The 16457-nt window shown below is 37.1% G+C and overlaps 1 protein-coding gene across 11 annotated transcripts in view; it reads right to left on the bottom strand.

Moving 5' to 3' along the window:
- The window catches only part of LRRFIP2 (LRR binding FLII interacting protein 2), a 96458-nt gene that overhangs the window by 62919 nt on the left and 17082 nt on the right, over positions 1-16457 (bottom strand). For all 11 annotated transcript variants that reach the window (XM_054693083.1, XM_037526286.2, XM_037526294.2 and 8 more), the window contains exon 2: positions 10167-10310. In XM_054693083.1, coding sequence (XP_054549058.1) covers positions 10167-10256 — 90 coding nt within the window. In that variant the 5' untranslated portion in view covers positions 10257-10310. The remainder of the gene's footprint in view (positions 1-10166; positions 10311-16457) is intronic.

Genomic DNA, 16457 nt, shown 5'->3' on the forward strand with positions numbered 1-16457 from the left:
GAGCCAGAGCGGGGAGCAGAGCAGGCAGAAGGACCGAAGTACACTGCTGAGGGGAGCAGCGGGCGGCAGGAGAGGTCTGCACGCCATGTGGGACCCTCCTCCGGTGGCCAGGGAGCAGCTGGGAATCGAACCAGCTGGGAATCGAACCGGCGCTGCAGAGGTCGCCGGCAGCTTCGCAACCCAGCGCTCAACCGCTGCGCCACCGGGGAGGCCCCTTAAAGCTATCTTTTTACTAACTGAGCACTAGTGTTCTGGTTTGCCTTTGCCTCTCTGAGCTCCCTTCCTCAGAACCCTCCATGGGTTGGCTCACTTTTCCCAGCTAGCTCCTTACATTTAAATAGAAACAAAGCCAGCTTCCCCTGGTGGCACAGGGTTTGAGCGCTGGGCTACAAAGCTGCCCACAGCCTCTGCAGCGCTGGTTCAATCCCCGGCCCCAGGCGAGGGTCCCACATGGCGCACAGACCTCTCCTGCTGCGCCCACTGCTCCCCTCAGCAGTGTATTTCATCAGTCTGCCTGTTCTGTTCCCCACTCTGGCTCTGGTGAATCCTCTCACCCTCCTGTGCTTCTGACTGTACCCAGTTGCCTGTATAAATAAATAAATCTTAAAAAAATAAAAATAAATAGAACCAAAGCTTTCAGGCTTGATCTGGCTTTTGGTTGGTTTTTTGTTTTGTTTTGTTTTGTTTTTCACTCTCTGTTCGTGCTGATATCAATAGTCTGCAAATCTTTATGTCCAACCCAGATTATTCCCTCCACAATCCTGGTCCAACTGACAGCTATTAAATACTCAGACTAAAATAAGTAAGTAAATAAATAAATACTCAAGACTATCTCACTGGAACCTCAGACGCAATATACTACAAAATGAATTTATCATCTTTCCCTTAAACTTCATATTCCCCATCAGCTGTCCTGTTGCCCCAAAACTAAAAAGAATTATACTAATGTTCCTCCCGCTACCTTCAGTCACTACATCTCAACCCCCTTGCTCCCATTAAGACCCTATGTCTTTTCTAATTTTTCTACCCAAACTTTCTTCTCCATTTACTACAAATGACTTATTTCAGGCTCCACCACCTCTTACCAAGATGACTACAGCAACTTCTTAACCAGTGCCCTGCTCCCTGCCAGTTATTCTACCAATGGTTAAAGCAATTAATTATACTGTAATTCAAACCTGAAAAAGATTTTGCCATTCAGTGGTTCCCCAACAGCTTTCAAAACCAAACTTAAAAGCCTCAGCACACCAATGCCTTTATGACTGCCTCCTACTGTCTCTTCAGCACCACCTTCTCATTTCCATAAAGCCATACTGAGGTAAATATCCTGAGAGTTTCCCAGATGGTTTTAGTTGTGTCACACCCCTATGCTTAGAGAACACTTAGAAGGAAACACACAGAAAACAATACTATTTATGGAGACATGTATTACAACTTTTAGATTATGTACAGGAAAAATAAAGAGATCTTTTGATTTTATTATAGTAGGGAGGGAAGGAAGTGGGGTAGGGGAGGAAGTCTGAAGAGAGAATCAAAGGACCCTAGACTTGAGCTTTATTATGTCTTCCCTATTATGTCTTCTTTCTCCCTTCCGTTCTATCTTTTTAAAGAAAACAGCTGCTGCTATAGTGACAAAATGTTGACATCAGTTAATGTTCAGTGGTGGATTCATGGTTATTTACTTATATTATTATCAAAATCTTTCTGTAGTATTTTCCAAAAAAAAGTGGCACATGAAAACATATATTCAAATGCCTTTGAAAGAAAAGAAGCCTGTACCTTTTTTGAAGATTTTGTGCTAATTTGATCATACAAATTTTAAAGAAAGGCAAATTAAAATTACATAATTTGATAGCAATGAACTAAACTGAGCTAAGTCTGGAATTACCAAACTGCATGCATAATATAAGACTCACGTAATTAGCATCAATAAGAAAAACAAAGTATAATCTGGACTTTATAGACTATGCTTCAGTTTTAAGAAATACAAAATTTTAGAAAGTGAAACCAAGGAAAATGACTAATTCAGGTAGCTAAGGCTCAGAGTTTACTGTGTTAAATTTTATTTACTCTTCTATGACACTCATGCCAAAAGAACACTGAAAGACAAATTGAAAGACATAATATTTATTGTGTTGCTATGGTTTCCAAATTAACAAATAAAAATCATTACTCAACTTCCTAGCAACTTCCCTTTAGTAAAAAATCTAAGGTATCATTTTTCTTAATTAGATCTTACAACACTTTCAACCACATTTTAAGCTTTATAGCTGAAGACCAAATCTTTACATTTTTCTGAGCACAAACACCAATATACAATAGAAAAAAATCTGGAGATTTTAAACCACTTCTCTCTGATGTTAAATAAGCATCTTTCTTTTTTTTCAGAGACACTTTGCTAGCAGAAAATTTTTTTTTTTGACATGGGAGAAGAAATTTTTTTTTTTTTTTTGTGGGACCCTCACTGGCGGCCGGGGAATGAACCAGCATTTCAGAGACTGTGGGCAGCCTCGCAGCCCAGCGCTCAACCGCTGCGCCACCAGGGGAGGCCCATGGGAGAAGAAATTTAAGACTACTTTATGTCAATGCATTAAAAAATGCAAGTTAGGGTCTCTCTGGTGCGCAAAGTGTTAAGACACAACCTATGAAGCCAACCACAGCCACCGCAGCACGAGTTTGATCCCCGGCCAGGGAGCTACCCACATGGCGCAGCAGACCTCTCCTGACTTGCCTGCGGCTCCCCTCAGCAGTGTATTTCAGTCAATCTGCCGGTTCTGTTTCCCACTCTGTCTCTGGTGGATCGTCTCACTGCCCTCACCTCTGGCCTATACCCCAGTTCTTGTATGAATAAATAATCTTTAAAAAGAAAAAAAAAAAACGCAAGCTAGTAAATAGATAGATAGCACAAGAAAATTGAACTTTGGATCCACAATGACCTATCTAGCCAAAGGGGGATATGTTAATCAGAGTCCTAGTAAAAATGTTCAGCAGGAGAAAAAGTGTTGCCAATAATGTCTTCACATTTAAGTTAATAATTGTACTATGTGAATTTTTCCTGTAAATTCCTGTAAGTACAGAAATATGAAGAGTATAACAGTGACTATTACAACAAATATTTTTCAGTCACACTGACACAAAACTAAGGATTCAATAATCCCCCCTTAATTCTGGTTAAATGGAAAAATCAGGGAACAGGGAGCTACTGAGGGTGACATGGCTATCACAAAGCCAGAGTCATGGAGGGGAAGGGGAAGGGTCTGCAGCAAGAAGGAGTGTTCATGTGTTCATCCAATCACACTCTTCCACCTTCCTTTGCCTTAGTTCCAGGGAGTAAATGGGGGGGTGGGGGAGGTAGAGAGAGATCTGCCCTGAACGGGAATTGACCAAATTTATACACTAATACCACTAGAAGTATCCTAAATGACTTCAAGGGAGAGAATTTTGTTTTTAGCTAGGAGAAACAGAAACCTTCATTTTTTTCATAACTCTGAAAAAAAATAACCACCACTCAAAACTTTTAACAGAATTGTAAGTAAGTGTTTATTCTACCTTCCGTGGAGTTATTTCTCCAGACAAATCCAATTTGCTCAAAACAATCTAAACAAAAAAAAAGTGATCCAAAAAGTGTTAAAATTAAGGAAGACTCAAGAATCTACCCAGAAATCCTGGATCTCTTCAGGGTTTAGGCTGAAAGTGATTATCTTCAACCCTATACGTTCTCCCAAGAGAATTATCATCTACACGCATGATTTAGCAGTTACCTTCTGTGTGCTTACAAGTCTTATAAAGCCCAGACCTCTCCTTTGATCTCTTGATCTATACTCCCAAACTGTGTCTTCGAACTCTCCACTTAATGCCTTACAGGCACCTTAAATATAACAAATGCCAATATAAATTCATGGTCTTCCCTCCCCAAACCTTCTCCCAACTCTAATGTTCCCCACTATCCAAAGAATGAACAAATCAAAACTTCCTCTCTTTGTCACAAAAATAGTCACTCACTGGGCATCACTACTTACCTCTCCATTCCAACCACCTCTCACCATTCCCCACCATCACCACTTCAGACCAGGTAGTGGTCTACCTCTGCTGGTCTAATGACACATCTCTCTATATTCATAAACACCTCTTTCAGACATAATCTCCAACCTACAGTAATGTCATCCTTTTAAGACACAATTTGAGGGCCTCCCCGGTGGCGCAGCGGTTGAGCGATGGGTTGGGAAGCTGCCCACAGCCTCTGCTGCGCTGGTTCGATCCCTGGCCACTGGGTGAGGGTCCCACGTGGTGTGCAGACCTCTCCTGCCACCTGCTGCTCCCCTCAGCAGTGTACTTTGGTCCTTCTGCCTGTTCTGCTCCCTGCTCTGGCTCTGGTGAATTCTTTCACCCTTGTGCTTCTGACTGTACCCAGTGCTTGTATAAATAAACAAACAAATAAATAAATAAATCTTTAAAAAAAAAAAAAAAGACACAATTTGATCATGTCATACCCCCACACAAAATCTGCCAGTGTTATCCCATTGTTCTTAGGTCACAGACCACAGACTATGCGTCTTTGTCAGGATCCTCTATCTCTTCCCCTCTGACATTTGAGTCAGATAATTCTGTTGGGAGGTTGTCTTGTGAACTGTATAACAGAATTTTTAACAGCGTTCCAGACCTCTACCCACAAATCCCAGCAACATAACCCTCCCTAGTTGTGACAGGCAAAAAAAATCTCCATACGCCAATTTGTCCCATGGTGGATAAAATCCCCAAGTTGAGAACCACTGGCCAATATGATTTGGCTCCAGAATAATTCTCTGACTACTCTCCTCCTTGCTGTTCAGGTTACTGTTAACCTTCCATAGTGATCCTATGGAAGGTTATCACAAAGAAGAGTGTAGGAGTCTAGTGCAAATTTCAGCTCAACTCACTTCTAGCTATTGAACCTTGAGCAAGTTATTTCACTTATCCATGCCTTGGATTCAACATTATAAAACAAAAACAGCAGAACTTCACAGAGTTGTCATGAGGATTAAATTCATTAAACTACTTAGAACAATGCTTGGTACATAAGAGCTCAGTAAACTAGCTGTTGCTGTTCTTTAAATTCTCCAAACTCTTTCCATCTCAAAAGCTTGTCACACATTATTTCCCGTAACTGCAAAGCTCTTCCCCACATCTGATGTTCAATAAATATTTACTGAGTGAACGACATTCAAAATTCAAGTTTATTGAAAGGATCTAGATTCTTAACTGAAAGATGGCATTAATTCCCATAATGATTGTTGGTTTTAATTCTTTGCATTTTTAAAGGCTATTCCCTTGCCAAAAGTTTTTTTAAGTCAACTATTTGCCAAGGTCTAAAAAATGAATAAATTATTCAAATAAGATAGCAAAATAACTACAAGAAGATCATTAGCTCTATCAAGCTACAATGGTTTCATTTCATAAAACAATTACACTGGGAGTATCTTTGTAACTAAGCAAAATTCTTCTCTCTCTATCACTCTTCTCAGGCTGCTAATCTACAATCAAAAACCACAAAATCTGATTCTCAACTACTAGATACCCAAAATGGCTGTAACATCATTAGTCCGCAAAATGAAATCCAATACTGCCCATCAACAGATAAATGAATTTTTTAATATAGTCTATACATGTAATGGAATATTATTCAGCCATGAAAATGGAATGAAGTTATTTAAAGGGGTGATGAAGTTCTGATCTTACTGGAGCTTAAAATAAGAATTACAGACTATCTGTGAATGCCAACCAAGATGCTGCATACAACAAAGATGAATACTGAAGACACTGTGCTAAGTGAAATAAGCCAGACACAGAAGGGCAATTACAATATAATCACAGTATGTAAGATATTTAGACTAGACAAATTCATAAAGACAAAGTGAATTAGAGGTTAACGAGGCTCGAAGAAGGGGAAATGGGTTGCTATTGCTTAATGGTTACAGAATAGCTGTCTGGGGTAATGAAAAATGCTTTAGAAATACATAAGTGGTGATGGTTACACAATATTGTAAATATTATTAATGCCACTGAATTGTACCTTTACAATGGTTAAAATGGAAAATTGTTATATGTATTTGACCACAACTAAAAAAAATGCAATATACCAAAAACCATTGAATTATATACACTTCAAATATGTAAAATAAATGTTACATGAATTAAGTCCAATAAAGCTGTTAAAAAATGAAATGCAAAAGCTGTAACAGCCACAAATGTTAAATAGCCATAAACTTTCTTTCCTTTCTATTATTACAAGAATATTTTTACACTCAGTATGTTTACATGGACATTTTGCTCAACAAAAAGTCTCTGGACAGTCTGTCTGCTAGACTCCAACTTGTATAAAGATGATGTGTTCTTATGCCTGTCATTCACCCTTTAGGTTTAAGAGAACTGTGCATATGAGCATGAATTTTCTTTGGGTCCTGGACCATGAAGAAATAACAGAATTTTAGAGCTAGAATGACTCTCAGATCATCAGGATCCAAAATTAAGGAGTATTTTTATGACTTTCATTAAAGAGATTATGTATAAAACATTCTCTTCATACACTCTAAAACAAGGAAAGCAGTAATGTTGCAGGTGCCAGTGGTACCTCAAAAAGACTGTGTACAAACCCCTCCAGAGGCTTCAATTTCTTGTCACAGAAACACGTCATAACATTCAGCAAACAGTGTACTATGGCAGAATAACAGATTTTCATCCTACACTTATCTTACTCCTTTGAGAGGCCAGCAGCCTAAGATCCCCAATTTCATACACTCTGCTTTCAGGTAATTAGCAAGTTCTCCAATTGCATTTTCCCTGAACCTGGGGAACAACCAAAGCCAATGAGCAAGAAAGGTAAGCATCTAGGTACGCTTCTGATGGCCTAGAGGACTTGCTGCTGATCTCTTGAGACAACTATTCTGAGTTCTTTTGAGAACTGTAACTGTCCATGCTCCCCTAGCAAATTAGTAACCTGCCTATTACAGGGATAACGGGATTTCTAAATGCACCTACATCCCTGCCTATACAAAGTCGTCTTCCAATTAAAATGCAATCAGGTTTTATAAGATGAAAAGAGTTTTAGAGACAGATGGTATGATATTGTGACACAAGAAATATATTTTTTGGTTAGTCAGATGTCCAAAATATATTACTCATACACACGTGGAATTCATCCACAGTCCCTGGCTCATAGTTCCCCATGAATCTCCTAGGTGTGGTGATACTCTGCTCGTTTCCAAGAACCGCTGTCAGTGTGGGGAGGCCTACACAAACACCCAATTGGTAAAATAGGTCTCAGAACACACCAAGAGTCACAGATGACTATAATGGTGGCATAAGAATGTGAACGTACCTCACGTCACAAAACTATACAATTAAAAATGGTAAACAAGATAGATCTTATGTTAAATGCATTTTATCATAATTTTTAAAAAGTACTCAGTTCTCTATTTTAGCAGGCAAATTATCCAGTTTGCAGAATATATTCATGCCTTTTGTTTCTTTTTATCTTTATTCCATTAGTTGCCTTATTTAGGGCCAATTGAGAAGCAGGGAAACCTGAGCAAACAGTAAGCGAAAGAAAAAAGAAGTTATATTTCTTTATTTATGGCATTCTCTACTTCAAAAAACAATTTGAAGTAAAAAAAGAGCAATTAAACTATTAAGTTTAATTGCAGTTAAAGTATTAAGCAATTAAACTATTAAATCTCAAACTATAAAAATTTCACAAAAATTCTAAACTATTGGTTCTCTTTAATTGTTATGGGGATTTTCTTCATTTCTAACTTAAGGCAATAAATTTTTGTGATGGGGATGATCCTACTGGAGAAAATATCAGAATACATGCATCTAATGCATGAATGGGCAATTCAGAACTGGCTATGAACACTTTAGAGGAAAGAAAAAACCACAAGGAACATATGAAACAATTATTAAAACTGCTAAACACATTTCGACTAAAGTTTTAAAACTACTGCCTCACGTATTAGGCATGAATCATGCAAAACAAGTTTTGAATTTTAATAGCAGAACTTATACCTTCCATGTTTCCATTAACTCTAAGCCTTTGAGCAATTACCAAAATTGTCATATTGATATTCAGAGGCTTAGAAGTGAAAATGAAAACTAGAAATATTAGCCTTATAACTTTTATTACAGGTGGATTAAATCCAAATCTCTCATAAGAAAATAATAATGTACAAGGAAGAATACAAGTTGTAAGTACAAAAAACTGGCCATCCAGAATAGGCTCTTCTGTGTATTTTGGTTCATGGTTCTCAAACTCAACCGGTCATCAAAATCCCTTAGGAAGGGGAAAGAGAGCAAGAGAGCAGGTCCACATATTTAAATAGATTTCTGAGCTCAACACCCACAGATCAAATTGAACGAACAGCAGAAAAGGCCTGGGAATCTGTGCACTGAAACAGCCCCATGATCAACCACATTCTGATGATGAACCACATTTTAGAACATCTATATATTAATAAACTTCTTTTTGCAACAGGAGACCATTTTGCCTCTATTCTCATTTTCTATTTCAACTTACTAATAAGCAACAAATAGCCTCCTGCAAGCCTAATACTGTGTTAAATCATTTCCTTTAATCATCAGAAAAACAAACTATTAATGGGGGAACTAAAGAGGATTAAGAAACAGGGCAGCTTGTGAATAATAAATGCTCCGGTTCTGGAGCCAGAAGTCATATATTTGAATCCAAGCTCTACTTTTTCCTAGTTGTGTGACCTTAGGGAAAGTACTTTCCCCTGCAATAATAGTTTCTTCATCTGTAAAATGGAGATAGCAATAAAACCATTCACAAAATGTTGTGATTAAATGAATTAGTGTATTTTAAATACGTACAATGGTGTTTGCCACATAGTAAGCAATCAAGTGTTGGATTGATAAAATGTTACCCAACTTTGTAAGTGAAGCATCATATCCTAAAAACAGAGCTTAACTACAAAGTAACAACACAAAAAGAGACTAGAAGATGCTGGCATTTTCTCCCCTCTGAGAAATCTACATAAACCCCTCCAATTTTGGAAGTAAACATTTTAAGTAGTTTCAATTTTCCAACCAAAATCATGTGGCTTCCAAAATGCTTCCTTTGTGCATATACTTAAGATTGTTGTAAAGTAATATCTACTATTCATTTGTATATATCACTTACCTTTTATCTAAAAGTATCTCTCTGATTTTTAAAGTAATTTTGTTAGAGCAATATCATAATTTTATCATCATTTTTTAGATAACTTTTCTTTGCTGCAAATATCCTATATAATCTGACTTCTAATTCAAAAGCTAACTGAGCAGTTTACAAAGGGAAAAACAAAACAAGGAACTGGATCAAAAAAATACTGTAATACGTCAAAAGGAAACAGCATTAATCCTAAATGAGTCGTTTACTAAGAATAACAAAGAGGAAATGGTGAGGGAATCATTCTCATCAAAAGAATATACTTTAATAATGCTCTAAGCAATTCATGTGCCAGATGAGAATATAGTCAGCTACAGATAGAGTCCAAAACAAAGATGGTACCTCACTAAAAAACTTAGAGCTGGGAGTTATCCTAAATTTCCAATATGCAACAGGAAATGTTGCCAGTGATTCAATAGGTGACACCCCTTTCCTTTTTTTTTCTTTCTTCTGAGTAGTCAACAACCCAAAACAAAATGGTCTAGAAGCTCTGTTACTAGTTAAAAAGTTAAACATAAAAATCCCACTGCAATATTTCAAAAAAACATCTAAGACACAATCTAAGCAGACACTAAATAGGAATGGTTTCTGTCAATATGTGTAAAGTGCCTCCTGGAATACACTAACTGTATAGCCTAATGAGCATTTCTATAGCACACTTATCATATCCCCAACATTCTAATGACCTTACGTTTCAATAAATTTCAATACATTAGGAAAAGTACATGGAACTCAAATCTACAAAATAAAATGAAACCCACAAAAATAAAATGAAAAACTAATTTTGGATAAGTTGAATAGATGTCCAAGTAAAGAGGTGGTACTATATTTATTCTAATACATTATTTCAGAGATAAGATGTAACATCTTATTCCTAATAAGCATTCTGAAACTAGATGAATGAATCAATGTCTGTCTCTCTCTCACTCCATCACATTCAGTGTTGACAGGGTGTTTCCAGACACACCTCTCTGGCAATGTTACTCAAAGCTTCATCTTCTGCAGAAAATCGATCTTTCACAGGTGTCCTTTTCCTTCCAGAACCAGGAGTCCCCATGTTGTCTTCCTGGCAATCCCTTAACTGTGAAAAGTTATTACACTGTTTTCAGTCCTGAAATAAACAGAAAGAGAATACCTTAGGATGTTTCTCACTGTATACTTACGCTTATTTATATGTTCACTTTTAACAAAGAAAATTATATTTATGTATTTATATATAAATTCATCAAGTAATTTTTCTATCAAATTATCCCAATAAATTTTAGAATATTTGCCATAAAGTTACAAAGGTAACTTGGCTTTTAGTGCAATTTAAAAAACAATTCCAATTAAACCATTACCACATAAAAGAACAAATGAAGGCTTATTATTCTGAAATGAACATTAATCAACATTGCCAAACAGCAAGTATCTGAGTGCCTGCTATCGGGTGGTGCCAAAGATACAGTGACAAAGGCTAACAACTTAGAACATATTTATGAGTCTATTATTGTTTTTATTCTTATGAGATAAGCCTATTATTACAAAAAAGAGGAATTCATCTTCCAAAATTAGATAACAAGGATGACAGACCACGTACCCTTCTAGCAAAGTCTCATGAAAGCATGCATCCCAGTTTATGTGAATTCCCTCTCCTTATACACACTCCTAAGATGTACTATGCATTTACTAAATACCCATTGACTTGAAATTTTTCCCTAACTTTAACAAAACTAACTAGCAAAAGTTCATTATACTATGAGTCACAAAGGAATTCTCAAGTAAATCTATCCAAATAGAATCAACTACATTAAGACTACACATGACTTTAAGGTATTGGAATTTACTTGACTCAAGCAAAATGAAATGGCCACTTCATCAATCCACTCTTGTCAAAAAGTTTTCTCCAGTGAAAATTCAGAACATTCCCATTATCTGACACCATTTCTTATGCCTGCAGATTTAGCCTCTTACATTTCTCAAATTAAAGAGGATAGTTTATTACTGTGCCATAGAAAATACATCTGGATATGATAAGAAAATGACTAATTTAAATGGCAACAAACAAAAGATGTATGTGTGAAAGCCGCAGATGATAAATCCCAGTCACAAATCAACAATTTCTGAAAAGCACTGTTTTCTCAGAAATCTGCCATCATCATCATCTTCAGCATAATTTTGAAGATCACTCACTTAATAGTAATGGTGTACAAATACTAATCACCTACTGAAAAGAAAAGCAATACAAAATTCTTTTAAGACTGGAGTGACGGGCCTCCCCGGTGGCGCAGCGGTTGAGCGCTCGGTTGCGAAGCTGCCCGCGGCCTCTGAGGCGCCGGTTCGATCCCCGGCTGCTCCCCGGCCACCAGAGAAGGGTCCCGCATGGCGCACAGACCTCTCCTGCCGCCCACTGCTCCCCTCAGCAGTATACTTCGGTCCTTCTGCCTGCTCTGCTCCCCACTCTGGCTCTGGTGAATTCTCTCACCCTCCCGCGCTTCTGACTGTACCCAGTGCATGTATAAACAAAACAAACAAACAAATAAATAAAAACATGCCTCTATAAAAAAAAAAAAATTTAAAAAAAAAAAAAAGACTGGAGTGACAATTTAGCTAATGTACTGTGGTACCATCTGATATTTGTCCTTCAGCCAGATTTCCAAGGACACAATGAAAAACATTTCCCAGAAACAGAAGATAAAAACAGGCATTTTCTAATTCCAGACACATAAAAATAATTTTAAAATGAAAAAAAAAATTGTCTTCAGAAGTATATAAAAGTTTAACAGTGATTTTTTTTTAGGAAGATAGGATTATGGATGCATATTTTTCTTCTTGAGTTTCTGAAATTTTAACAGCATTGGGAAGAGAAATGCACTTTTTAAAAAATGAAACATTCAGACCCAAGGCTTAAGAATACACTGGCTCAGGGCCTCCCGGTGGCGCAGTGGTTGAGCGCTGGGCTGCGAAGCTGCTCGCAGCCTCCATGGCGCAGGTTCGATCCCCGGCTGCTCCCCGGCCACCAGAGGAGGGTCCCACATGGCGCGCAGACCTCTCCTGCCGCCTGCTGCTCCCCTCAGCAGTGTACTTCGGTCCTTCTGCCTGCTCTGCTCTCCGCTCTGGCTCTGGTGAATGCTCTCACCCCACCACCCCCCCCCCCGCCCCGCATCTAACTGTACCCAGTGCTTATATAAATAAATAAATAAATAAATAAATCTTTAAAAAAAAAAAAAAAAAAAAAAGAATACACTGGCTCAAAACTGAATCCCAAATCCCTGAGAGAAAAATGACAGCAAAAGTGGCAGAGGCAAGGATAAAGGTAGGAAATATGAACAACTGCCTGTCTGTCTTCTTTGACCTTCTTGTCCTATCTAAAGAAGGTACCTATGGGGCTTATGTGACTGGCTGGCCAGGTTCTGTAACATTTTTCAGTTGCACTTGAGGTAAAGTAACTACTAATTCAAAAAAACAATGTAGTGCTTTGAAAGAATTATGTTCTTTGTATTGTGTAGGCAGATTTCTTTACTAATAATATTAGAAAAAGATAAAGGTTTTTCAGTTCCAATGCAATCTATCGATATTCCTAATAACTCTAGAACATTCTAGATCAGTGGTAAGGGGAAACCTTAAAAGAAACAAGATTCCTAACATAGCCACTGGAAAACTGTTTTGAAAGAAAATGACAAAAATAAAGATGTAGCTTCAACGGTGACCTCTAAAAGGTAATTATCAATTTCTGATCATAATGGTCTTTCATTAAGTTTTTAGTCCAAGGAGGTTTCTTCAAGTGCACTTTTCTTCAGGAGCCATGCTAATCTCTCCCAGTGTTGCTATACTAGTATGGACCTATGCGCTAATCCTTCACATCCACTGACAAGAAACACTGACTCATTATCATCAAGTCCTTTACCAGACAATGTCAGACTGATTTTCTCCAGATGGTTTTCTCATTAGGTATTTGTATATCTAAAGGAAAGGGAAGTATTTTCAGGATGTTGTAGAATATAAGCCTTCCAAAATAGACAAATCAATAGGACTTTCTCGTCTCTGATGACCTTCTCATATAATACATTTCTGAAAAATAGGCATTATGCCATATTAAGTGGTACTTCATCATATTGTTCACTTTTGTGAGGACAGAATGTGTATGTAATGCCAGTAAGTCACATTCTAAATATAGTACACTCAGTAGTTCTGTCTGGATCCTGATGATTACAGTTCCCTTTTATCTACATATTTCATCATGGAATGCTCAAAATATTGGTAGCTATAGAGTTGTCATTACAATTAACACCAGAATGCATAATAAAACATTTTGCAGTTATTCATAAGCAAATCCCAGGATCTAGAATGGCAACAGAATTAAAGATAAAGACTTACAGTGACTGCAGTTGTTGCCACTTGATAAAGTTTAAAATTAGAGGATCTGAGTTCAACTGCTTACAAGCCCAACTGCAGTGTTGTCTTTCCCACTGCCTAAGTCTTGGTTTTTGCATCTATAAAGTAGAAATGACAACTGTCCCAACTACTTAACAAAGTGTGAGATTCAGATGAATTAAGATACATGCAAGCATTTAATAAACTGTAATGCATTTCATAAATGTTTAAAAGGTCTTGAATTAACTATCTTCTTTGCATCTTAGCATGTGAAGGTGACAAAAGGGCAATCCTTGCCTTTATTTATAATTTCATACTTTAACAAAAATATCCTCAAGTTATCTCCTCCAGCATGAATTACATAATACAGGTAATTAGCCATGCTAATAATGCAAAAATTTTTGCTTGAAGCATGGAACAATCTTGGGAAAATAAAAATGCCTTAACTATAATTATTATACTATATAACACATTCACATAATAAAAAAATGAAAAAAGAAACTTTTAAGGCACTTTGTGGAATTCAAAGTCTGTTTTTGAAATAGATGACTGGATCAAGATGTGGCATATATACACAATGGAATATTATTCAGCAATCAAAAAAGATAAAGTTATGCCATTCGCAGCAACATGGATGGAACTAGAAGGAATTATGCTCAGTGAAATAAGCCAGAAGGAAAAAGAAAAATATCAGATGGTTTCACTTATAGCAGGAATATAGGGAAACCAAATAAGACATCAGTGTAAAACAGAGACATACTGCAGAGGAAGAGGAGGGAGAGGGATCAGAGGGAGGGAGGAACACAAGGGGACTGAGGTGATGGTACATGGGTCCACTGGTGAAGGAAACTCTATGGGGACTACACCTGAAGGGGTGGGAGGAAGCATATATTGTTTAATAATGAACAATGATGTAAAAAATAAATATTAAAAAATGAATTATGTTCATAAATCTGTCATAATTATTATCACTAATAATACTTAAAATACAAATTTAGATTTCATATAAAAAAACAAAGTCTATTTTTGAAAATCCAAATGAATACACAAGTTTTAGGAGTATTCCCAAATACTTCTGTGACCTTATAATGGAAATTAGTTCCATTATTAGAACACAACCAACTTAGAAGGAAGCAGAAGATAGAGGTCATTAAATGGTACACTTAAGATCTATGCATATCTGAATGGCCAACAGGCATATGAAAAAATGTTCAGCATCACTTGCAATCAGGGAAATGCAAATCAAAACTACAATGAGATACCATCTTACACCAGTGAGAATGGCACATATTAAAAAAAACTAGCAACAACAAATGTTGGCAAAGATGTGGAGAAAAAGGAACTCTACCGCACTGCTGGTGGGAATGTAAACTGGTCCAACCACTATGGAGAGCTGTGTGGAGATTCCTCAGTCTACTAAAGATGGAGCTTCCATATGATCCAGCAATTCCACTCCTAGGTATTTACCCAAAGGACACAGAATCATTAATTCAAAAGGGCACCTGCACCCCTATGTTTATAGCAGCACTATTTACAATAGCTAAGCTTTGGAAACAACCCAAATGCCCAAAAATAGATGACTGGATCAAGAAGATGTGGTACATATACACCATGGAATATTACTCAGCATTCAAAAAAGATAAACACATGCAATTTGCAGCAACATGGATGGCGCTGGAAGGGATCATGCTCAGCGAAATAAGCCAGAAAGAAAAAGAAAAATACTAGATGGTCTCACTCATAACAGGAATTTAGAAACCTAAATAAGGGACCAGGAGAAAGGCTAACTATAATGAAATTATAATAATATAATTAAAAATATAATTAAAAATCAAAATATAATATATTTTGATATATATAATATAATATATATAATATATATAATATAATTAAAAATCAAAATCAACAAGCAACTATAAGCCAGAGACACCGTATCGGGGGGGTGGGGGGGAAAGGGGGAGAAGGGATTATTGTCAAAATAAGGGGGGTGGGAATTGTATGGGGACTATAACCAAGAAGAAAAAGCATACATTGTGCAAAAATGAAAAATGATGGAAAAAAATGTATAAAATAAAACATAAAAAAGATCTATGCATATCTATGTAAATTTAACCTCAAAAGAACTTTAAGCACATATTTGAACTCTAGTCAATGATAGATGCTAAAATATTTACTGACACCTGCTATTTATTTTGAAATGAGTTCTCCACATACAAAAGAAAAATGAAATAATGGGTAGAGGAATGGATAGAGACAGATGATAAAGTACAGTATAATGATAGTGGAATCCAGGTGGTAAGTATGGAATCCAGGTGGTAAGTATATGAATAGTGCTTAGAGAACTCTTTCAATTTTTCTGTATTTTGAAAATTTTTTTTTTAAAGATTTATTTATTTATTTATTTATTTATACAAGCACTGGGTACAGTCAGAAGTGCGGGAGAGTGAGAGATTTCACCAGAGCCAGAGCGGGGAGCAGAGCAGGCAGAAGGACCGAAGTACACTGCTGAGGGGAGCAGCGGGCGGCAGGAGAGGTCTGCGCGCCATGTGGGACCCTCCTCTGGTGACCGGGGAGCAGCCGGGGATCGAACCGGCGCTACAGAGGCTGTGGGCAGCTTCGCAACCCAGTGCTCAACCGCTGCGCCACCAGGGAGGCCCTGTATTTTGAAAATTTTAATGAAAGTGTTTTTTTAACATGGTGGGGGAAAAGCAACCAGTTGAGAAATGGGGGTGACTATATGCATATAAAGACACAGGAACAGAGAATTGCAATTAAAAAATCTTGATTTGAAATAGAGATTAATCATAGTACAAAAGAATACCAATAGTTATGTATAAATTAGAAAGATTATGAACAAAGAATAGAATGATACAAATTCTTGGACTAGAAAAGAAAACTTGAGGAG

This window comes from Talpa occidentalis, unplaced genomic scaffold (genome assembly GCF_014898055.3).
Source record: "Talpa occidentalis isolate TD23 unplaced genomic scaffold, MPIMG_talOcc4v2.1 talOcc4.10, whole genome shotgun sequence".
NCBI classification, from domain to species: Eukaryota; Metazoa; Chordata; class Mammalia; order Eulipotyphla; family Talpidae; genus Talpa; species Talpa occidentalis.